We start from the raw sequence: 26,272 nt of genomic DNA on the forward strand, positions 1-26,272 counted from the left end.
ATATAGTCTATTTATCTTTTATCTTGTGCTTGTTTCAGTCATTGGACTGCAGCCCTGATGGGGTGTCACCTTAAAGGATTTAGTTGAACAAATTGACCCCAGTACTTATTCTATTAGTCACTTTTGCAAAACCTGTAAGTTAAGAGACGTAAACAAACTAACATCAGTTGTCAAGCAGTGGAGGGAGATGCACATGATGAGCTTCTTTCAGTTTCCTTCTACCAAATCCATTCATCCTTATGAGTAGAAGACACTTGCCTATTGTATCACACATTGGGACTGAACCTGGAACCATATGGTTGGGAAGCTAACTTACCACACATCCACACCTGTCCCTAATTTGCACAAAAATGGAAATATATCTTTATAGTTGTTTTGCTTCTTTGTGTATCCATTAAATGTAAATATAGGCATGGGTGTGGCTGTATGGTAAGAAGTTTACTTCCCAACCTTGTAGTTTTGGGATTCAGTCCTACTGCATGGTACCTTGGACAAGTGTCTTCCACTATAGCCCCAAACCAACAAAAGCCTTGTGAGCATATTTGCTAGATGGAAACTGAAATGAGCCTGTTGTGTGTGTGTGCACACGTGTGCGCTCTTACATGGATGTTTGTATGAGCTGGTGTCTCTTTGTTTTAACATCATGTGATTTTTATAAATGAGTGTCACTGGAATAAAAGTGGTATCCTTAGTTTTGAAGCATCTGTTAAAACCTGACCAACCATGGAAAAAATATTACTTTACTTGGAAGCAGGTGGCGAGGTTGATGACAGGAAGGATATCCAGCTGTAGAAAATCTGCCTCACGAAATTCCATGCATGTAGGGAGAAGTGAATGTTAAAGCTATGATGATGATGCATCCATTGGAAGCAATTTTATTGAGTTTCCTGCCAATAATATCATAAACTAAAACTGTGAGTCACATCAGTTAATTGTTCAAGGAAGGAGATAAGAGAATACTGAATAATTATTAGAGAAAGAGACAACACTTGAGTAGAGTTAGAAATTAATTTGGGTTTAAACAGCACGTCATGAAACCTGTATGGTATTAGCTGTGCAGCTTCAAATCTCTCTCTCTATCTCTATCTCTCACGCAGCATGGCCTAAGCTGATATGTCTGACTTTCAAGTTAATAAAAACCATGTCTAATTTGACAATGGGAATTTTTTTTAGTTTGGAAGACAACTAATTTTACCCCCTCCTTTTGCATTAAACTCCACAGTCTGGAGCAGTGGTTCTTAACCTTTTTACTACGACACCTCCCCAAGGAATTTGTCCTTCTCTCCACGACCCCCTTGCATCAATGAATAAAATTCCCTCCTAGATTTTAAATAAAATCTAAAATATGTTTTTAGTCTTTTTATTGAATATGAATTAGTTACATTATACAAAATATGTATAATTTTATATATAATCACATCATACAAAAAGTGAGATACTTGACACTTCCTCTTAGCTACAAGATCTTGAATGCCAGAGAGTGCACTACATAAGTATCTTTCAATGTTCAGCCTATTTCTGTACTTGGTCTTGACAGCAACAAGCATGAAATATGCAGCTTCACAAAGGTACTTGGATCCAAGCATAGCTAAAATCCAAAGAGCCTGATGTGAGATCAGAGGGTAAGCAGGAAGATACTTGATCCAGTTCTTTTAAGTCATCCTCAGGGGGGGGGGACTTCAACTCAAGAAACTCCTCTTGCACTTCATCCAAAACATCAGTTACTTCACATCGAAATGGGTTCCTCATGAATTTCCAAGTTTCATGCTTTTCATCTATATCTAGGAAATATCTGATGAATTCTGTTTTCAAGTCACTTAGATGACTAATTATTTGTTTCTTTAATTCAGAATCAGGGTTATCATGAATGAGAGCAGAATCCCAGTAACTAAAACTGGTTGTATTTCCCTGCTGAATTTGATATTTCAAGAGATCAAGTTTGGCCATGAAGGTTCGAATGGTGTAGTGGTGCATGAGAATGTTGATGCTTTTCTCTTGTAGTTTAAGGTCGAGAGAACACTGAGCGATGTCAGTCATTTTGTCACACTGGATGGCAAAAACAGGAGAATCTTTTACTTGGTTGGGTATTTGATCTTTGATGTCTTGAGATAAGTCGTTGATCCTTCCCTTGACTGTATTGTTTGATAGTGAAATCTGGGAAAGCTTGTTTTATCTTTCTCCGGAACAAGTTCTGCTGCATGGAGTAGACTTGGTTTTATGAGAGACTCTGATGTTATGGCTCTTCTTGCTCTTTGCAATCAACATGGCGATCTTGTAGGAAGCCTCAACAACCATTGAAGTTTGTTGCCAAAATGCTCCACTACTGTCCAACATAGCTTGCTTCAAAGAATGCTTTAGGCTTGTCTGTAAGAGCAGGATGTGTTGTCCTCAAGTGGTATTCCAAGCGTGATGGTCACATTCCATCATTGCTCAAAGTTTTGTAACATATTACACACTGGGGGACTTCTGTGTCACCCTTTTGGAAGGACATGAATCCAAAGATAATTCTATTTCTGTCAAGATAATTCTGTTTCTTTGCATTCGTTGCAAATTATTTGATGTGCAGTGGACAGCACAAATATGTGAAAAAAAGATAAGGCACATGTAAGGTATTGTCAAGGCCCAAGTTAGAACGCTTATGTAAAATGCTCTGAAAAAAAATTAAAACAAAATAAAAATGGAATAAAAAGTTAAATTAAAAGAAAAGTTATATGAAAAGTTTGTACTATAAAATATTGTATTTATTTGTACAAAAATATAAAAAACGATTTTGCATAGCTTTTAGTTTTACCTGGTACTTTCTGTAATATATAAATCTGAATTTTAGTTTAACATTTGGGTTTATATAATTTTTTTTGCTTATAAAAATATTTACTATATTTTTAACAGAAACATTTAATATTAAAAAAAAATTTTTATTTTTCCAATCTGTGCTTTAATTTTTTGAGACTATTAAATTAAGCGATAGTAGAACCTATTACATACTTGTTTTATTTCCTATTTTTGAATATATCATACTTTTCATTTTGCTAAAATTTTAAAATAGTTTTCAATTTTTTAAATTAAGTTAATATTTCTTAGTATGTTACTACAATGATTTAATAATGTTTTGGCATGTCTCTTGATTTTTAAGAATCACATTATTTCATATATATGAAAACTGTGGCTCAAACTTGTTCATAATCTAATAACTGAAAAAGACATATGTTTTTACACAATAATAATATCTAAGCTTTATACCAGGGTTTCTTAACCTGAGTCATGTAACAAAAAAATTACAAAATAAAAGCAAATGTTAAAGCTACAATTCAGAATTAGTGAGGGTTATGAAGCAGGGTCAATAGGTACAGAAAATGGTAAGCAGCAGTAAGATAGAATAAGAACTAAAAGTATAAGGCAATACTTTTGCATTTTTTTCATAAACTTCTCATTATTTGACCATGCTATCATTAAGAGAATAACAAATATAATAGAGAAATTACTGAGGCTCCCCCCCCCCCCGCTTTCCCAGATAACCACTGGTCTAGTCATGAAATTGCCTATAACTTGATACAGTTTACATAATTAGCAATCATCACTCTTTTAACATCCACTTTGTTGTGTTTGCATGGGCCAAATAAAATTCATAGAGGCAGATAGATTTTCTACTGTCAAATGCTCTTCTTGTCACCAACCCTCACCTACTTGAACACAAGGTAATATTTTCCCCAGTCATTCAAACATGAATAGCACAATGGCCAGATGTTTACAGAGATGTTTACCAACAGATGTTGCTATTTGTATGATGATGGCTAGTACACAATATTAGGACAAGGACACACACACACATGTACATTCATAGGACAAGGACACACACACACACACACATGTACATTCATATATATATATATATATATGGTAGGCTTCTTTCAATTTCCTTCTACCAAATTCACTTACAAGGCTTTGGCTAGTCCCTGTAATGGCATCCAAGGTGCTGCACTGTTAGACTGAACTTGAAACCATGTAATTGCAAAGTAAACCTAACTACATAGCCATACCTATATCTAGCCTTGCTTGGAATAGAAATTTTGAAATATCCTGCTTGAAATTGCAAATTGATAAAGCTGAGAGGTGGTACCCCTTCAGTGGGAAGGAATGCACACCGGAAAACAATTTCAATATCTTTTCTTTTACTTGTTTCAGTCATTAGACTGTAGCTATGCTAAGGTACTGCCTTGAAAAAGTTTAGTTGTATGACTCGACCCAGTACTTTTATTATTTTTTTCTTTTCAAGCCTGGTACTTATTTTATCAGCCTATTTTTGCCAAAGCACTAAGTTATGAGGGCACAAACACAACACCAGTTGTCAAATGTGGGGAACAACACACACACACACATACATACATACATATGTGTGTGTGTGTGTGTGTATATACACACACACACACACAACAAGCTTTTAGTTTTTGTCTACAAAATCCACTCAAGGTTTTCATCAGCCCAAGGCTACAGTAGAAGATACTTGCCCATGTTAATAGAAGCCATGTCTAATTTGGCAATTTTTTCAGTTTGGAAAACAACTAATTTTATCCTCTTATCCCCTCCTTTTGCATTAAACTTCAGTCTGGAGTCATAAAATGGCCTGTAACTTGATACAGTTTACAAAATTAGCAACCATCATCAACACTCTTTTAACCTCCATTTTGTTGTGTTTGCATGGGCCAGGTAAAATTAATAGAAGCAGATTTTCTACTGTCAGATGCTCTTGTCAGTGACACTGAACCTAGAACCACATGGTTGGGAAGCAAACTTCTTACCACGTAAATATGGTGCATTCCAAAATTCTGAGGCTGCTGTGAAAGAAGCTCAAAGACCTTTATCTGTGTTAATGTTAGATAAACTCTAAATGTAAAAAGCAAGGTGTTCATAAAAAAAAAGAAAAAACATTTGAATCATGAGGAGTGAAAACAAGTTTAAGTAACTGCTGGAGAAAACTCAACCTGACTAAGATTTATTGTATGTGCAACATCAATTCCAAATATACAAAGTGAATGTAATTGATCTGAAAAACTGACTGGTTAACAGGCTCATTGATTAGCGTATGACTATGTGATTGATGAGAATTTGTACTGGATGAAGAAATAGATTACATACAGATGAAGAGAGGACAAAGATAGATAGATGGATGATATCTAATGGTAAATCTTTATAGATGAAGGGACACAAGGCAGTGATGGACAGGGAAATACATTTATGCAAACCTGACTACACCAAACAAACCAGGTGGAGTGATGAATAGTAATTTTGTTGACACTTGATTATGTGAAGTACACTGGTTTAAGCTAGATATTCATGAAGTATAGATATATTTTGTATTTTGAGTTGACCAAATAACATTAAAAAATTATTCATATTTTGGTTGTGAACTTTCATCCCTAATATATTTAATCAAAATCACCAAACTGGAAACAATTTTGTTACCATGTTTCTGGTAAAATACACTGCCTTTGTTTCAACTGATTTTGAAAATAATGAAAAATTTATTGCAATAACTCTGGAATAAATCAAACATGAAATTTTGGTGGATAAATTTAATTTGCATCAGAGAACTCAAAACAGAAAATTTGTATCCTAGAACTAGGGACAATGTCAGATGGGTTGATACCAATAAGTTTGACATTCATTTTTATATACTTAGGGGATTTTTCAAGTTTAATAAATAACAACAGAAGTGGGTTTCTAGAAACTTTCTTCACTAATCTCAGCATAATTCTAATCAAACATTAACAATAACTTCTTTAGCTATATTTTATTAATGAGATAATCTTTATCATCTATTTTATTCCCATGCTGGAACTGGTTTATCTTATGGCAGTACTCTTACTGGATACCCTTCTTGTTTGTTTCCTGTCCATGTCTGATTTTCAAAGCAAGGTATTTTTATTCTGCTGGTTTTTACACATCAAAACTGCAGTGAAGGAAGGTCAACTGTCAATACTGGAAAACAAAATAGATCTATAAGATGAAATGCATTTATGTTAAAAGAATTTTCCTTTATTCTTTTACTTGTTTCAGCTATTTGACTGCAGCCATGCTGGAGCACCGCCTTTAGTTAAGCAAATCGACCCCAGGACTTATTCTTTGTAAGTCTAGTACTTATTCTATTGGTCACTCTTACGGGGACGTAAACACACCAGCATCAGTTGTCTAGCAATGTTGGAAGGACAGGAAATGCATACATACATATATATATAACAGGAATCTTTCAGTTTCCGTCTACCAAATCTACTCACAAGGCTTTGGTTGGCCCAAGGCTATAATAGAAGACACTTGCCCAAGGTGCCACGCAGTAGAACTGAACCCAAAATTATGTGGTTGGTAAGCAAGCTACTTACCTCAGCCACTTCTGTGCCTTTATGTGCATTTATAAAGCAATGAAAAATTACTTAGTACTGTCTATAAATTTATTTACACACACACACTTCAATACATTTTTGATACAATGCATATTCTTACTGAACACTATCATCGTAAATACCATTATCCTATCTACATTTATGTGTAGTGAAAAATTGAGCCCATCTTATTATAACATGCAGTTATATAATCAAATATTGTTACATACAAAATGAAAGTAAAGCAAAGCAAGCTGATATATAGATAGATATTTATTTAATAGCAATGTAATCTTAATATAATGTTAAAGCAATGACCAAACCTACACAAATGTGCCCCACCAACTTTGTTTCTTCATAACCTTCAGAAAAATTAATACTTTTTTATGAAATTTTCTGCAAAAGCATTTCATATGGTGTAGATTCTGATTACATCAGAACTTGGTGTGAAAAAATGTTTTTGGGTGTTGGGTTTGGTCAGAAAATTCAACCAAGTTGATTTTGCTTCCTGATAACTTTCAGGAAAATGAGTATTTTTAAATGAAATTTTCTACAAGTACCTTTCAAAGTGTGTAATTCACAATTGTATTGCAATTTGATAAAAGAAAAATGGTGAGCATGCACATGTACATATGGACATGCATCACAATATTTTTGGAAATTTCAAGTTTCATTTTGTAGATATGTAATGTGTGTCAGTATGTATGTGTGCTAGCCCACTATTTTTTTTTTTTTTTTTTTTTTTTCATATTAGATTCTGATAAAATCATAATTTACACACTGAAAGAAGGCATTTGTAGAAAATTTCACAAAAAAAAGGCCCTTTTTTCTGAAAGTTATTCAATAACAAAAAGTGGCTTGTGTAAACTTTCCAAAACTCCTACCCACGAATGGAAATTTTTCACAAATTCCAATGTAATGAGAATCTACACCATCTAAAGCATATTTTGTAGAAAATGTCATTAAAAAGTATCCATTTTTCTGGAAGTTGTGAAGAAAGTTGGTATGCCTAATAATGAAATACTAATTCTTAGTAGAACACTGACAAAGCATGCAGTAGTTCAGAATATAAAGATTAAAGCAAGCAGCCAGAAGATGAAGTATTGCAAAGCAATTGTTAACAAAACATGCGTTTAATATTAAAAAAAAAAGAATGAAGAATATTAACTGAAGAGCATGAAACCTAAGCTGTAATAGTTGTAGAGATATTCCAAAACAGAATGTTTGCGAAGTAGAAATTCAAACAACATGTTACTTGTGTTCACACATGCACATAAACTGTAATCCAGTCATGAACACTTGCTCCAGCTGGGTCCAGGGGTTACTGTGTGTCATTGTACAAGCATTACCAAAAGTTTGTAATGAACGTTTTTTTTTTTTTTTTATCTTGTTTTAGTCATGTTGGCTATGTTGGGACACCACCTTGAAGAATTTTTAATTGAATGAATTGGGGCCCCAGTACTTTTTTTTTCAAGCCTGGCATTTATTCTGTCAATCACTAAGTTATAGACATAATAAACAAACCAACACCAGTTGTCAAGCAGTGGTGGGGACAAACACACGCACACACACACATATATAATTGTTAAAGAGGACAACAAACATTAAGGCAAGACAAACATCTCAAGTCATATATATTATTATTATTGGGAAAATACAGTTTTACAGCTGTTTCTGGGATATCCCAGAGTATGGCATATTCCATCATCGGAGACAAATAAGGAAAATGAGCAGGGTATAGATTAATGAAATGACGACATAGAGGGCAAGAGAAAAGGAATGAGGAAATGAAAGAGAAGAGAGAAGCATAAAAGTTCAGTTCAACTTTCCAATTGTGTAAAAGTCCATAAATCCTTAGGTGTAATTCTGTGTAAATCCATGAACTGTGAACTTTTATGTTTCTCTCTTCTTTCTTTTCTCCTGCCCTCTATGTTGTCATTTCATTAATCTATACCCTTATTTTTCCTATTTGTTTCTGATGATGGAATATCTCATACTCTGGGATATCCCAGAAACAGCTGTAAGACTTTGTATTTTTCCAATAATAACATATATGACTTGAGATATTTGTCTTCCCTTAACGTTTGTTCTCCTCTTTAACAATTACATATCTGCTATATAGGATATCTACAGTGGCTCCATAACTACCATGTCAGCTATAACCCTGGAGCCCGAGTAATCTGTTACAACACTTACCTAGTGTACCTTGTCGTTTAGATAACCTGTGAACTAAACCCCCATATTTTGTTTATATATAACAGGCTTCTTTCAGTTTTCACATACCAAATCCACTCACAAGGCTCTGGTCAGCCCAAAGCTACAGTAGAAGACTTGCCTAAGGTGCTATGCAGTGGGATTGGGAAGCAAACTTCTTACCACACAACCATACTTGTACCTAAAGATATGGAGCCCGTCACAAATTTGGATGTCATCTTGGCGCAGGAACCATGCTAAAATTGTGTGTGTGTGTATTTGTGTACACAACTGTTAGGATCTCTAGCACCACTTATATAAAAATACAACTGTTAATTTCTCTGCTTCATTAGTTTGGGATTGGCTTAGATTTTGTTTTTATTCTTTGTTTACTTTTGTGTTGAATTATTTTTATTGATCTTCATGTTTATTTAAACATTAACTTTATCTAAATTTACTACTTGTTCTTTGATAATATTAAAGCAAAAAATTAGTATTTTATTGAAGTCCCACAATTCATATTTAACCACTTCCATATTTGGACACAAGTAGGAACTGTGCATTTGTATTGTATATACTTAACAGCTACTCTTAAGTGTTTATCATACAGCTGTTCCAGCATTCCTGTTGTTTGTGACAATGATGAGAGATTGTTCAGTTTATTCAAATCATTTTCTAGTTACTGCTTATGACTCATTTTGTAATACTTAGTAAAATAAGATCTTTCAGGATATATTGTTTCATTTAGTAAATTGTATTTACAACACATTTTAAAGAAAAATACTTCTCAGTCTCAAAAACAATATCCACCACGCTCCTCCTCCCTCCTCTTTTTTTAAAAACAGGAAGCAGTGTCATATGAAATAGTATCATTGTTGGCAATCCAATAATTGCATTGTTCACAAAAACTAGCTATATCTAGTTTTCACAAGTTGCTCTAAATAATTTTTACTAATTACAAACACAATTGTTTGAGGGAAGAAAATAAACAAATGCAATCTATAAAAAGAAAAAAAAAAGGCTAATGGAGCTTCTCAACAAACCAACTATCCTTCTCTCACTCATATCATCATTTAACATTCTTGACTTATGCTGGAATGGTTTCAATGGCTGGATGCCCTTCCTAGCACTACATTACAGCATGTACTCAGTGCTTTTCTCAGCATTGATGAGATTGCTATGCAGCTTGCAAGACAACAACTTCAAGAGAAGTGGCCTTATGTTAGATGAAGGGTTAAAATATAAAAGAAAGAACCAGAGCAGAGCAAGTTTCTTGCTGTAGGGAGGACCACATAGCTACTCACATTTTAGAGATGAAGGTGGGATCAGGGTGGAGTGTGGAAGATATAAAAATAATAGTGATGAGTTATCTGTCAACCCTTACAATAAACCCATGGTAAATTGAAGTGAATAGGGACTGAAGAACTGGAAATTTGGGTGGGTGGGTGGAGGTTGCAAGTATGTATGGAAGGGTAAGAGATGGGAATGGGGGAGGCAGTGAATGAAGAACAAATGTTGACTGTATAATAAGTAGGGGAGCCAGGGAAGAGTAGGTGACAACTGCAGAGATTTAATTGGGTTCAGGGGTGGATAAGGGATGAAGTTTATGAGAGTGAAGATCAGCAGAATAGTGTTGATATTGTGGACAGATGAAAGGTAGAAAGATGAGTGATTGAGTAGGCTGAAAAAGTGTAAGGGGGGAGAGAGAGAGAAGGGTAGGTGTAGTGCATGGGAATATTGAGAGATGTGTAATTGTAGAGAAGGTGAAATGATTTGGTAGCAGGGGAGATGCAATGTAAAATGTAGGCAGAGGACAGTATGAAGGATAGCTTTCAAGTGAAATGGTCCTGGATAGTGAGAAAGATTGGTAGTATCAAGGAAAATCTGCAGCTAGAGAAATGATTGGTGGTGGTGGGAGTGTCTTGGAGATGGAATTGGCCAAAGGACCTAGTTCTGCTTATATCTCTCAATATAAAAGTATATCCTTAATCTCTCTGGGGAATGTTATATACTTACATTGTGAAACTTGTTTAGTAATAAAGTTAAAGGGTTTGGTCTATCTAGAAATGGATGTGTAATGTATCGTAAACTTACAAGAGGATAAGCTAAATGAAGATTAGCCAAATGGATATTTTGAAGTAATCAGAGGTATCAAGTGTTGCACATAACCACATCAGAGTAGAATCTACAGGAAGAGATAAGTAGATGAGTTAGCTAGTGAGTGTAACTGGTAAAGTTTTGAATAAAATCTGGTATTAGTAACCAAGAATGTGAAGAAATGAGAAAATGCCAACTAATATAATTATATTGAAATATTTCTCATCAGTCCTGTCAGAGAAATCCCTAGCATGAATGAGTCTGAGGGACTGTCTCTATCACATCATCTCACCATTTATCAGCTTTTATCATCTCTTTCATAAGGTCCAGCCTCCTTGAGATTAGCTTTCACCATTTCTTCTCATGACTGCTTCCATTTGGATTACATCATACTTCATTTATCACTCATCTTCCTAATGTATTTCATGCTCATACCAGTACACTCCTCTGTTTTGCGCACTACATTTGTTTTCTCTCAATTCATTTGTGCTCTCTCATTGATACACACTAACAATACTCATTTAACAGAACTTGTTTACTTAGTTTCTTTTAAGGTATCACTGTCATCCAAATTCAGTGTCCATTTCATTACCTTGAAAGGAGCAGTGAACCAAATTATTTTTGAGGCCTGTTCTTGAACCCTTTGGCTTGGGTGAATGAAGTATAGATATTCTGTTCTTTGAAGCCACTATTTAGGAAAGCCATCTGTTGACTGCTATCTAAATAGAGTTTACAACAATGCTGTGATCATTTATTAGAAGTTTATCAATGGCATTGTAGCTTTAATTTTTGCTTTTGGATCTACCAAGATTGAAGAGCTTGTCAATATCATCTACACTTCTTAGCACTTTCAGTTTTAAAGCATGATGGAAGGCAAATTTAAGCAAAAATTTTATCATACATCTTTTAGATATAGAATAAAGAAACTACAAAAAATCTGACTACATTTGGCTATTACAAGGGAAAAAAAAGAAAAGCTTTGAATGGAAAAAAAACCATTGAAAGAGCTAAACCCAACTGAAATGGAAGTTAAATGTGTTATATGCAATGCAGAGGATAAAATCTTACAAAAAATTACTTAATGAATGCCTCTAAACACCAAATCAGAGGTGTTCAGGAAATGCAAATATGTCAAGAATTACTTGAAGTATAGAACTAAGAATTACCACCTTCTTATACCTACTTTTCTCTACTCCATTGCTGAAGGCACTTTCATTATATAAAACCTTTGTTCTGCCACCATAGAAAAGCAGATACAAGATATGCTTTTGATAATTTTGTGTGTCTATTTCATAACTAGTTAAATTAGCTCCAACATTAAAGTTTTGTAGGTACAAAACCTGTCTACATCATTAAATATGAACTTGAGTGCTACTTTTGTTTGTTCAACCACTTGTGTGTGTGTATTCAACTTTGAAGGCACAAGCATAGCTGTGTAGTTAAGAAGCTGGCTCCACAACCACATAGTTTCAGGTTTAGTTCTATTGTGCAACATATTGGGCAAGTGTCTTCCACTGTAGCAACATACCAACCAAAGCCTTGTGAATGGATTTGGTTGAGGGAAACTGAAAGAAGCCGGTCAAGTGTGTGCATAATTTTAACATCCACTTTTCCTTGCTTGCATGGCTCAGAATTTGTTGAGGCAGATTTTCTACAGCCAGTTGCCCTTCCTATTGCCAACCTTCGCCTGTTTATGAGAAAGTTATTTCCCCCATGGCCAAATGTTTTCATAGCATTGAAAAAGAATGACACCATTTGATGGTATTGCTCATTTACAACTTATTACAGTGTTAGTAATTGAACATCACCATCATACAAGCATGTCATTTGTTTGTAATCTTCCATGAAATGTCTGGTTATTGTACTGCTCATATTTGAATCACTTGGGGAATATTACCTTACTTGGAAACAGGTGTTGGTTGGCAGCAGGAAAGACATCCAAACATAGAAACTCTTCTTCAGCAAATTCCATCTGGCCTATGCAAACATGATATTTACAACTGGACACTGTTCATACTCTAATCATATTTTGCTTATTTCTCTTTAAAATTTTTTGTCACACCTTTTTTTAAGTGCATTTGATTTTGATAATACTCGCGAGTGGTGGGGGGAGGTAACCAGAAGAGAATGAGAGCTGTTAACACATCTTAGTCGTTTGCTGGAAGCTGGAGTTTCACTCTGTTACTGATTCATCTTACTAGGCATCTGTTGTGTAACTCAAAATCTTAGTTGGTTCAAATTACCACCTAATCTTTAACAAGGTCAAGATCTAAGATATCTTTTTTTTTTTTAACACCTGGCATAATTTTACAAATATATGAGATTTTCCTCTTATTTTTAGGGGTTTTATATCTATAATTTTCCTGCTAAATAAAGTTCTTGAATTTTATTATAGGAAAGGCAAAGATATTCAATAAGGCTACTTAACCTAAAAATCAAGTAATTAACTACTGCAATGAGACGATTTACATATTTGTCTTGTAAACAAAAGCATAAATTTCCATCAGTGTGATCAATAAATAATATATTTTAGATAGTGAGTTTTTATTTAGCTCAATATTTTTGCTCAATCACTCTCATGCTTATTGATAATTGCAACTTCTTGGTAGGTGGTGATGGTGATACTTTGATTAATTAGATGATAATTTATATCCCCTTTTTTTTTTCTTTCTTGATTGTTTAGCAGCAAATTACCTATTTTCTTCATCGTTTTTTCTTAATTTTCAATAACAATATTTAATTTCACTGCAGACTGTCATGGAATTTAAGGTATGTTTCATTCATAAGAAAGTTAATTTGTTGCTCCTCTATATCTCTCTAAACCTGTATATATGTCATCCTATCATATTACAAATTGGTTTTACATTACTGGCATTATGATCTTTAATTTATTTAATTGGATTTAAATGCTTACAGATACTTAATTGCCAATACCGTAAACATATTAAAACTCTCTTGGTAAATACATCCGAGTTCCATAATTATTCTTACATAAGTAGAGCTGATTTTGTCCTCTCTAGTTTCCTAATTAAACTTGTACAGAGTCACTGTGGGAATAGTAATTAAAATTAACTACATTTTAAAATTTTAAATATTTTTTATAGAATGAATTAGCTACTTTGAGTTTTTCTCTTTTTTTTCCTCATATGCAGTTTTTAAAAAAAAGTCTGTATTTTTTTTTTATTCTTCTTTTATTGATCTGCGCGTTGGAAGTTGAGTTTTCTTTCTTTACAGTAAACTATTAAATAGAAAACGATAACAACATACTTAGTCCTAACATGTTTATTTTTGAACTATTGATTAATTGGTATTTATTTATTTATTTATTTATTAGCATCAATATTTCTGTTATAAATGTAGCTTGGCAACCGGTACCAGATTGCCAGTGAAATTGTTTGCATATTTGATCTACTGCACCAGGTGTGTGGTTCCTGTTATTGGAGCTTTTAGGTTGGTGTGTGCGTGTTGAACAGAAAACTAGCTGCAAACAACTGGCTTGCTGTCAGTTAGTCTGGCTGGTTTATTATGAACACCAATCCAAAGCCTGGATTTGTTGTCTGGAAACCGGCTTGTCTCCTCACTATCAGCTTCTTGATAAATTTTCTGCCTTGATCAAACTTTAGCAGCATCTTTCATGTAATTCACCACACCAAGACCATACTGGTGTTAATCCAGTAGAAATGCTACTACACCAAATGTTTTCTGCCTTTATTAGTTTCATTTTTATATAAATCCATCTCTCCCTCTCTCTCTCTCTCTCTCTCTCTCTCTCTCTCTCTCTCTGATTGATTGATTGATTAGTGTCACTTCTCTCTTTATTAGTAACTTTTTTTTTATTCTCATACACAGGCCATATTTCCTCTTGCTGGTTGTCCTGTCCTCACTATTCTCTATTAGCGTCTCTCTCTCTCTCTCTCTCTCTCTCCTCTCATTTCTTTTATTTAACTAGCACCGGTCACACAAACCTGTTAGTAATAACAATAATAATCGTCGTCTAAATATATCTATTTGCGATTATCCATCCCATCCCTTCCCTACTTCATAGTTCAATAACAGCAACAGTTTTTTTTTTACTTCCTTCGCACTGTTTTCTTATCTCTTCTAAATTTCTATTTCTTTTTTTAAAACACTACTACTACAACTACGCCCTCCTCCCCCTTATCACCACCACTTCCATCATCACCATCCTCACCCTGCCACCATCACTTCCCATCGTGGTGGGATTACTCATGCCTGTGTTTCTGGCTTCCTTGTTTAGTATGGGCTGAATTGGAGTGAATAAGGAACACACCATAATGGACTGGTTAAAAGATCATGTACCTCTGTTAGCAATCAAAGCAAGGTAGGTTGTTTGATTGTTGGATGTTTTTTTTTTGTTTCGTTTTGTTTTTTTTTTTAGTCTGCTTCTCCTGCAACATTTTACCTTTTGTCCAAACGTGTCTTTAGAAAGCCATTGTGTGCAGCTATTTTTCTTTTATTTTTAATTTTTCTGTCATGTCATAGTCCACTACAATATATATACACACACACATTCATTACATGTTGGAGTACATATCTGTGAAAGCACTGCTAGTCTCCCACGTTAGGTCAGAGAGTGTTAAACAGTCACAAAACTACACATTTTACGTTGTATGTATATGTATGTCTATTTTGTTTGCACCCAGCTCGCTATCAGTCACTGCAATCATTGTCTTACTGTTCATTTTCCCATAACCCCCACTTGAGGAGTTAGGTAAGCTTTATTACATAGATGGCATTATCCATGTGTTTTCATGTGTGTCTTGAATCTGTGATTACTTCATATGTGAGGCACAACATGTTCAGATCTAATATAAGTCGTTCTAAGTTTTCTGTGGTGCGTTTCGACTATAGTATTGTCAGTGAACTCACAACACACACCTTCTACAACCCTAATACTTTACATACATACTTTATTTTGGTTGAGTCAGTCCTTGCTATTCTGAGTCTCACCTCCGGACACACAGGGTTTTCAAGCAAGTTATGACTGAAGGAATGATGCACCCACAGGCAAAACAAAGTAACAAGAGATTGGCTCAACCAAAATAACATACTAATCTCTACCATGGCATCAACCACTCTTTTTCAGGCAATCAACACTAAATGAATGTGTGTGTATCTGTATGTGCGTGCGTGTGTCTGTATCTCTGTGTGTGTCTGTGTGTGTGTGTGTCTGTGTGTGTCTATATATATACACACATACACAGGCTGCATTGCAAAATTATTGTTCTCTTAAATCTATCACTTGTGTGAAGAATATTTAAATTCAATGTCATGATAATTGTATATGGATACTTAGATGATTTACTTAGCCAGATTCATAGGGGTTCTGTTTCCTGAATGAATTTAAATGACAAAGACTTTCTTTCCTCATTGAATGTCCATCTTTTTGAAATTTAAAATAAATTTGAAATAACATGTCAGATTTATTGCTGTTATTTGGTGGAATTCTTCACCACCTCTTCAGCATCATCACCATCTGCAGTTGACTAAGAATCAGTTTATTTTTGTCCCTTAGAAAATTTGAAACTAAAAGGACAACACTATATGTAATGAGGCAAGTTATTTAGTTCGCATTCAACTATTTCTGTTAATGTGCTTATGAGCCACATAAGTAGTTTACCCATCCCTTGCTAGAAATACTAACCAAAATGCATGCTTGCGTGCGTGCGCACACATACACATACATACTATGTGAGAAGGGTAATGTTCTCTTAAATCTATCACATGTGTGAATATTTAATTTCAAGATAAATCTCCTGGTTCCATCCTTGAGTAGCTCTCTCTCTCTCTCTCTTCAACTTTTCTCTTCCTTTACTCATCTGTTTGAAATTTTTTCATCTTTCATTCCTCTCCACCTTTTGTCATCAACAGAGCTCCCTTCTGTGAGTTACTCCTTTCTCCGGTCTGCAACCTGTAGCAGTTTAGACAAGAGGATTACCAGAAAACACTGTCACTAACTTAACTCTTCTTGCCTGCCTCATTTCGCTCCTCTTGTATTTTTCTAGATACATATCGCTCTCTTCCTCCCCCTTCTCTCTCTCTCTCTCTCTCTCATACACACACACACCACACACACACACACACACAACAGATCCCTATTTTTTCCATATAAATGTTCATGTACATGATTTAGGAATACTGATTTAACATCCTTGTTATTAGGCAAATTTAAAATAAAAATATATTATCCTTATCTCTGCATTGTTGCCCCTCTATATGCCCCTCCCCCCTTTTTTTTACATTGCATTTCTATCTCTCCTCTCTCTCTCTCTTTCTCTATTATTTGCTGTCCTTCTGTATCTGATAATGTCTCCATCTATTTGTTTCCCTCCCCGAATTTATATCTTCCTCATCATCATCTCTCTCTCTTCCTCTGTATATATATTAGAGAGATAAAGAGGTTTAGGAAATCTAGTCAAGTACCTCAGTCAGCACTCCATACAAAATCCAAGCTAATAGAATGTATAGGATGGGAAATTTAGTATTAGTGTTCATTTAATCTGGATGAAGATATACGTATACATCATTATCATCAATATATACAATACACACACACATAATCATTCTCACCCACTCTTGTATTATTTTCTTACTGCTTCTCTATCTTTTCTTCATGCTGCAGTTCTGTGTGTCTCCCTTCTTTAAGGCTTACGTGTGTGCCCCTTCTCTGAACATACAAGATGTGCATTAGTTGAAAAGGAAATGGATACAAATCTGATTTAAAAGATATGGGAATTTACAAGCAATTTTCTAAACTTAACACATATGGTGTTATTTTTATCCACATATAAACCTTCAAAAACTATTTTAAGCTATATATGTTGTAATTTATCCTCCAGGTCTAGCCCTATGATTGAAACAAGCTTCTGATCAAAAGCATTCCAACCATGACCATCCTGTCTTTGTTCTTGGTGCGATGCACCTTAAAAGCCTCGTTGTCCTATGTACTATTTGTTATAAGGTGATAAAGTATGATTCTAGGGAGATTTTGACTGCTATTTCTAGCAGTTAGCATGTTAGAGGCTTCTTTGTTCGCTTGTGTGTATGTGTATATTAGTTTACCGATGTGTACGTATGTATGTAGACCTAGTTGCAATTGTTGCAACAAAAATTTTGATGTTAAACAATGTTTAAGTGAAGTTAAGTCTGTGTGTTTTTGAATGGCTAAAATGTATCATCCACGCTGTAAACTAGTAATGTTATGTAGCAATGCTATCACCTTCAAAGCATGACTTAGTTTTAGTTGACAGATTCCCAGTAAAAAAAACTGCTTTTTGTATGTTCTTTCATTATAGTACTTGTCATTGATTCATTATATTGAAGTTGTACTACCCCTCATATCATGGTATTCTCTTTCTTTCTCTCTTCCTGTTTTCAAAGTTGAAAAAAAAAAAAACAATCATTTCTTGCCTTTGTATTCATATGACTGTTTGACTGTTTTATCATTTCAGCTCCATGAACAACATGACCCAACTGTTTAAGTACATTTTGATAAATTACTCATCCTTGTTGAAGAGGGGGGGAATTTTTTTTTTTTTTTTCCATGTGTTTTTCTCTTTAAAACTTGGTCACTTTCTTCCATCATCTCCAACTGCTGCTTTAATATTTCTAAAGAGTTATTTTCAACCACTAACAGTCATGACTTGTATGTGCCCACTTTAGTCTTCAAGGAGGTTTCTGCTACATACATAATTCTTCACTCTTAAAATTTTCAAAGTTTTTTTTTTTTTCAATTTTCATCTTTGTGTGTGTCAATTTATTGTAGCAGATGTTCAGCTCCAGGACAGTCCTAATCAAGCAGATCCATAATCAAAGATATTTCAGCAGTGACCATCCCCTCTTTTGTTTCGTGCAGGAAACACAGAAACCACATTACCTAATTTGTTTTTGTAAGTCATGGCTGTATCATAAGAAGTATCCCAACCATATGATTCTAGGTTCAGCCACACTGCATGGCACATTAGGCAAGTGTCTCCTACTATAGCCCCAGGCCAGTTAAAGCCTTGTGAGTGAATTTGATGTACAAGAACTGAAAGGATTTTGTGTGTGTGTTTGTGTTTGTCTCCTTATCTTGACATTACATGATACTTATAAATAAGTGTCACCATCATGCAAGTGGTACCCAATCATTTCCAATGTCCAATGGAAACATATCTGGTTATGGGGAAATGGGTAAAGGTTGATAGGAAGCGCAGCCAGCCATAGAAAATTCGCTTCAACAAATTTCCATCTGTCCCATTCAAACATGGAAATGTGGATATTAAAACAATAATGATGTGTAAGGCTTGGTTTGAGGGAGTTTTCACTGGTATTTCTAATAGGTTGAGCTCCATCATTGGCTCAATATTGTATAAGGTTGGTGGAAAAGGTTGGGGTGTACATACAGTTAAAAATGTCCCTGTTAAATGTGACATTGTTATAAAAATGCCTAAAATGTATTTGTTTCAGACAAAAATTGAAAGATGTATGTTTGAAATCCATTGTAAATCCAATTAATTCGGGGTTTGGTGGGGAACCTGATATTCTTTTAATGAATACAATGTTGGCAAATATAGGGTATTAGCAACCTTTATTATTCTAAATTTATAGAACAATGTGTGCCATTTATAAACATACATAACATATAACCATTCACTCAGTCATCCAATTGCTTTTCATTGTTTTGTTCATGTATATGTAGCCTAGCTTCAAAGTTCTGTGTTGCATGTACTGTCTTGAGATATTACTATAATTTCATAACAAGCGTTGCTGTGTGTTTAGAAGCTTACCTTACAACCATGTGGTTGCAGGTTCAATTCCACTTCATGGAAACTAGGGCCAACCAATGCCTTGTAAATGAATTTGGTAGATGAAAACTGAATGGAAGGCTGTCATGTATTTGTTCATGCATCACTTGACAATCGGTGTTGGTTTGTTTACATCCCTGTAACTTTGTCATATAGCGAAAGAGACTAATAGAATAAGTGCTGGGGTCGATTTGTTTGATTTAACTCATCAAGACAGTGCCCCATTTTGGCCACAATCTAATGGCTAAAACAAGTAAAAGATAAAAGAAATAACAGCTTTCACTTTATCTGGTGTGCAGCATTTATTGATGAGCACATTCTCTTTGTGGTAGCCCAAAGGAAATACAAACCAAAAGGTCAGATGATCAAACAGATTGTGGCCATGTCACAGTGATGGAAAATGAATGATGTGCTTAGTAAACATTTCTTTAATAGTTTATGAAACATGGTTTTGATAAGGTGGAGTGACTACTCATACATCAACAGCTTCTATGAGCATTTACAGAAATGTTTAATGGTGGAGCTCATTTACATCCATCACATAATGTCAAGGCAAGGATATATATACACACACACGCACACATATATACTCAACAAGCTTCTTCTAGTTTCCATTTTCCAGATCTACTCATGAGGATTTGGTCAGCTCCAGGCTATAATAGAAAACACTTGCCCAAGGTACTGCACAATAGGACTAAACCCAAGACTGCATGGTTGGGAAGCAAGCTTCTCAACCATACAGCCGTACCTGGCATTCGCTCCATTGATTATGATAACGAGGGTTCCAATTGATCCAATCTTCAGAACAGCCTGCTTGTGAAATTAATATGCAAGTGGTTGAGTATTCTGCAGACATGTGTACCCTTAACATAGTTCTCAGGGAGATTCAGTGTAACACAGAATGTGACAAGACTGGCCTTTTGAAATACAGGTGCTACCAATTTTTGGCAGTTGGATGAAATAAAGTGTCTTGCTCAAAGACACAACATGCTGCCAGGAATCAAACACATGACCTTACAATCATGAGCTGAGTACCCAAACCACTAAGTCGCATGCTGTCACAAACACAAAATCACAAATCCTCAAGTATGAACCCAAACTCACTCATGTAAACATACATAAATACTTTTCTATTCCTGTTGTCATATTCTCAGATATCTTCTTGGAATCTCTTAACCAGCTATCATCATCATTTATGATATAATCACTGTTGAATGTGATTGTGATAATTTGCAGCCAATTCTATAAATTATGTAGGGTCTAACTTTTTGTCAACCTGAATTTCTGAGGTCTAACACACTTTTGTCCACCTGAATATATATATATAAACACCATTGGGAAGGGCATCCAACTGTAGATACTTAGGCGTAGGAGTGGCTGTGTGGTAAGTAGCTTGTTTGCGAACCACATGGTTCCGGGTTCAGTCGCACTGGGTGGCACCTTGGGCAAGTGTCTTCTACTATAGCCTTGGGTCAACCAAATCCTTGTGAGTGGATTTGGTAGACAGAAACTGAAAGAAGCCCGTCATATATATGTATATATGTGTGCGTGTACATATGTTTGTGTGTCTGTGTTTGTCCCCCCAACATCACTTGACAACCAATACTGGTGTGTTTACGTCCCTGTAACCTAGTGGTTCAGTAAAAGAGACCAATAGAATAAGTACTAGGTTTACAAAGAATAAGTCCTGGGGTCGATTTGCTCGACTAAAGGCAGTGCTCCAGCATGGCCACAGTCAAATGACTGAAACAAGTAAAAGAGTAGATCAGATTGGAGCCTGGTGCAGCCTTCTGGCTCGCCAGTCCTCAGTCAAACCGTCTAACCCATGCCAGCATGGAAAGCGAACGTTAAACAACGATGATGATGACCATTACTATTCTTCTTAAAGTTATCACCACTCTTGTTCTGTGTGACCTTTACTGAAATGGATTCTTCAGCAAATATATCTTGGAGTATTTCCTCTAGTTCCTTACATTCTGGGTTTGTATCCTGCTGAGGTCTACCTTCCATTCTTTTGGGGTTGATAAAGTACCAGTCAAAAACTGGGGTCAATGGTATCAACTAACCCCCTCCATCTAAATTTCTGGTCTTGTGTCTAAATTAGAAACCATTATTAAAAGTTATTGAGTTTACAAAATCATTAGCACATCTAACAAAATACTTAACATTTATTCTAACTATTTATGTTCCAAGTTCAAATTCTGCTGAGATAAACTTTGCCTTTCATCCTTTCAGGGTCAATAAAATAAGTACCAGTTGAGTACTGGGGTCAATGTAATTGACTTACCCCTCCCTTAAAATTGCTGGCCTTGAACCAAAATTTGAGACCATTTTTATTATCATCATAATATTCTTTGTATCTCTCTAAAGCAGTGCTTCTTAAACTATGGGTGACAACCCCAAATGGGATCACAAAAATTAAATTCAAACACTTGAATTTTAGTTTTTATGTTATTTCACAAACACACAAATGCTAAAGCTACTTTTATTTTGACAAATGGTATAACTACTTTTTTTATGTGTATACTATTCAGCAAAAAAAAAAAAATACATGATTTATTTATTTGTATGTTTTATTTCATATCTAATACCTGGGATTACATAAAATCTTGTGATGAAAAATGGGTCATGAATGAAAAAAGTTTGAGAAGCACAGCTCTAAAGTCATGCAATCAATAGGTCACTGTTTATTTTGTAACCTCTTAGTCTAGTCTTCTTCCATCTCTGTCCATCTTGTATGTAAAAGATGAGGGGATATGTTTTTGTACAGTAGCTTCAGACAAAAATAATGTAATATATATATATATTTATTTATTTTGTTCTGCGGGATGAAATGAGTGATGGGAGGGAAAGATGTATTAATACCTTTTTGATTTTTCTCAATAAACTTCCTATTGAAATCCCAATGTTTTCGTGCACCTATTTAGTCATTTCCTCTACTATAGATTAAACTGACACTTTACCAATATTCAGAATATTATGTAAAAATATACATTTACCATATATATATATTTGGTTTAGTTATACTTTCTTTTTATTATTTGTCTGGCTCTGGCAAGTACAGACAGTGTTTGTGTTACTCTTTTAGTTTCTCTCAGACTTGAGTGTGATAGGGATGTCTGTGTAAACTTGGGGATTGGAAAAGAAAATGTTTGAAGTTATGCTGTTCTGAGGGGAAATAATTGTACAAGGAGTTACTGAAATTTAAGTAACATCAACACTACACTATCTCTACTGAGATCTTATAACTGACTGTGGCAAATTCATTAGAGCATCAAATGGAATGCCTCACTTATTTCTTCTGACACTCAGGGCTCTGAGTTCAAATTCAGTTGAGATTAATTTTGTTTTGTTCTTTCAGGTTCGGTAAAGAACCAGTCCATTGTTGTAGATTGGTGAAACTGAAAACATGAAACCAGACCCTTTTTAAAGCATTTGTTCCAATACTTACGTGTTTTGAATTCAAATCTCAGGGTTAATCCATCACCCTGTTTTAAACCGCCATTTGGCACCTTGGATGACTATAACAGAATTCACTCTGTTGCAAGCATTCAGGCCAGGTTTCCAGTTTGAAGGCATTTTCCTCCATCCCTCCCTCCTCATTCTCTTTTGCTCCCCACCTATCTAGGAAGTATTGTTAAGGGTAATGAACCCTGTACTTTTGGTGAATGTTTTATTTGCTTATTATTTCCTGTGTGTAGAGCTCAAAGAAGGAAGGGCATTATGAAGCTGACTTTCTTGAGCTAACTTGTAGGGGTATGTGTTACTGTGATCCTAAGAGTTATGAGATTCATTACTGACATAAAGTGAAACTAAATATGAGTAAGTTTGCAAATTCAAATATCTGCCTAAGGAGTTATTGTTCTTTATGACTAAATACTTTCATAATGTCAACCACTAATAAATATATAACAAGGCTAGATTTTGAGATTTATTTCTCTCCACCCACCCCCCTTTGTACAGATAGTTGTCACTAAAATATATAGCAAGTACTTGAAAACATAGTCAAGATTCATCAAAGGTAAAGGTAGTTCCACCACCAATCTCAGTAGAAAACCAAATCTCCATTTTATCCTAGTTGCAGCTGTTTTTTGTAATCCGTTTACAGCTAATAGCTATTACCATACTGTTTAAACATACTTAACCATTTGTGATATCATATATCACTGTATATAATAACTATCTTATCCATTCACTTATATTTTCAGTTTGCATGAGTATCATGGTGTTATATTCTTTTTGCAGCATTTATTTTTGAATAATCAGATACCCTCTAATTCAAAACCTCTTTTTGAAATGGTGGTTGGTACCTGTTTTCAGCTAACCTAAAATGAGCAGTACTATATACTTTGTCTGGAAGCATAACACATAATTGAAGCATATTACCTTGTTAATAATTCAGCAGTGCTTGTGTGTGCATGTGCACATGCATGCATATATAGATATATGTTACGTAAAGGTAAGATCCAAGGACCAATGTGTAGAAATTAGTAAGATTTAAGCAGTCTGTAGAAGGTATAAAAAGCAACTTTCAGGAACAGTAGTAGTTTATTGATGGAGAAGGTTATAAATTTTTCCTGTATCAAAGTTCAAAAGTTATTTTATAGTTTATGGTTAGCTGCTGGGGTTGCTGTATATGCAAATAAAAATCCAAAATTAAGGAATGGAGCAGATAAAATCCAAGCTACATATGTTTCATATCTAGCCGAACCTTGGAAGTAGTAATTACCCAAACAAGAGGTAATTCGCTAGCTACTTGTTAGGCCAAAGATAACTTAATCAAATGAAGTTTACATTGTTGTCAAGGGGTCCCATGTCAACTCATAAGAAATTCAATCAAAAATCTAAAATAAATATATATATATATATATATCTCCTCCTCCCTCTTTCACCATTTTCTTTCTATTTCTCTCTTGTTGCTCACACGTGACCATTGACCATCTTTCTTTTCCTGTATGATGTTCAAAAGACTGGACGTTTTTTCTCTCTCTTCTATCTTTTCTATGTTCAAAGAAAATATTTTTCCCAGTATTCACTATTTTCCTCTCATTCTGGTCTAATGACCCTCCATGTTTGTTTTCGTTCGGTTTCCTTGTATGTCTCCACTATCCTGTTTTTCTTCCCAACTTTGACCCTCCATAAATCCTAAATTTTATTTTAGAATTTATAGGAGCAACTGTTTTTGAAGACTCATTGTCGTTGAATGCACAAAATGAGTAGATAGATAACCGACAACTGATGAAAAATCCTTTCTCTGTGTTTACTTATCCTGTTTCCTATTTCTGTTCTCTTGCTTACGTATTTAACTCATTTGTTTACATTTTTCATGTTGTTTGCAGTTGGTGACATCCTGTACACACATATGCCTATAGGCACACACACACATACATATATACATATATATATATATATATATCTATACAATATGTTACATTACTCGGTAGTCAAGATAAAACTCTGAGTTTCAGATGCCGAAGTGGAAATCCACAACACCATCTCTTCGGTTATCTGGCTATTTGAAAACGTTATGAAAAAATACCGTTAAAAATGAAGGGAAATTACTCTGTTATAACTCTGCTTTGCCTGCGTACTTATACATCGCTCGCATTTTTCGTCATAAAAATTATATAAAAATACATAAAAATATATAAAAATATATAAAATCTTCTTGGGACATAACACAGAAAGCATGTTCTATCCGTTTCTTTAGGGGACCAAAAACGTAACAGAAATTTAGTCACATGTGGGCATGATCCGAAAAGCTCTGTCCTTGTATTTAGACATGTGGTAGGGTCTAAGCTGCTTTTCCAGATAAGCCATCTCTCCATGTCGCATAAACCGCACCTTCCGCTGCCGTTAGTGTAGGGCTTACATCTGGCCAAAATCTTCCATTGTATGTTATAATCGACACCTTTATCTCTTAAAGACCAAATATGATTGGATAATTGTGTCGCTTTTCTTTTGTTCCAGTGCCTAAAGCTCAAAGTGTGGTTATTGAACCTGGCCTTGAAATTACCCTCTGTCAGGCCCACGTATTTCTTCTTCGTCGAAACGGTGTCTTTAGTGGTTATAGAGTTTACGGTAGCTTCATATATGATGGTCTTGGACATGCAAGCTCCATTTAGCGGGCACAATTCTTTATTCCTGCATGAACAGCTGTTTTCTTCTTGTGTTTTTTGTATGTTATGATTGATTTGTTTAAATTGGTAGTTGAACTAAAACTATTTTTAATTGTGTCTATTGAAGAGTTTCCTATAAGCATGGTTACTGGAAAATGTCTATCTATCAGTGCTAGGAAATATTTACCTATATTGAAGGCCACCTCAGGTGAGTAAGGGGGCGTAAACCAGATGACCTTCCTATTTCTATTATTCCTTTTCCTTACTGTTGGGCTGGTGATAGGTGTATATTTTATTTTTTCGCTAAAACCACTATCTTTTAAAGCTTTATTATAAACTGGGGCAACGCTATTGAAGATGTCCTCATTAGATGAGAGGCTAGAAATCCTCTTACTAATATTTTTAACTCTTCAATAGACACAATTTAAAAATTAGTTTTAGTTCAACTACCAATTTTAAAAACATAATCAATCATAACATACAAAAAACACAAGAAGAAAACAGCTGTTCATGCAGGAATAAAGAATTGTGCCCGCTAAATGGAGCTTGCATGTCCAAGACCATCATATATGAAGCTACCGTAAACTCTATAACCACTAAAGACACCGTTTCGACGAAGAAATACGTGGGCCTGACAGAGGGTAATTTCAAGGCCAGGTTCAATAACCACACAATTATCCAA

At 34.8% G+C, this 26,272-nt stretch overlaps 1 protein-coding gene across 5 annotated transcripts in view; it reads left to right on the plus strand.

Moving 5' to 3' along the window:
- Positions 1–26,272, plus strand: part of LOC115224347 (MOB kinase activator 1B) — an 82,760-nt gene that overhangs the window by 22,476 nt on the left and 34,012 nt on the right. Inside the window, exons 2-3 of one of the 5 annotated variants that reach the window (XM_029795238.2) lie at positions 13,416–13,433; positions 14,923–15,006. The exons of 1 other annotated variant lie outside the window; for it this stretch is intronic. In XM_029795238.2, the coding sequence (XP_029651098.1) occupies positions 14,960–15,006 (47 nt within the window). In that variant the 5' untranslated portion in view covers positions 13,416–13,433; positions 14,923–14,959. Of the gene's footprint in view, positions 1–13,415; positions 13,434–14,772; positions 15,007–26,272 lie in introns of those variants that run through there. 3 more of the 5 variants (XM_029795247.2, XM_029795231.2, XM_029795222.2) reach the window with 3 other exon arrangements.

This window comes from Octopus sinensis, linkage group LG2, assembly GCF_006345805.1.
Source record: "Octopus sinensis linkage group LG2, ASM634580v1, whole genome shotgun sequence".
NCBI classification, from domain to species: domain Eukaryota; kingdom Metazoa; phylum Mollusca; class Cephalopoda; order Octopoda; family Octopodidae; genus Octopus; species Octopus sinensis.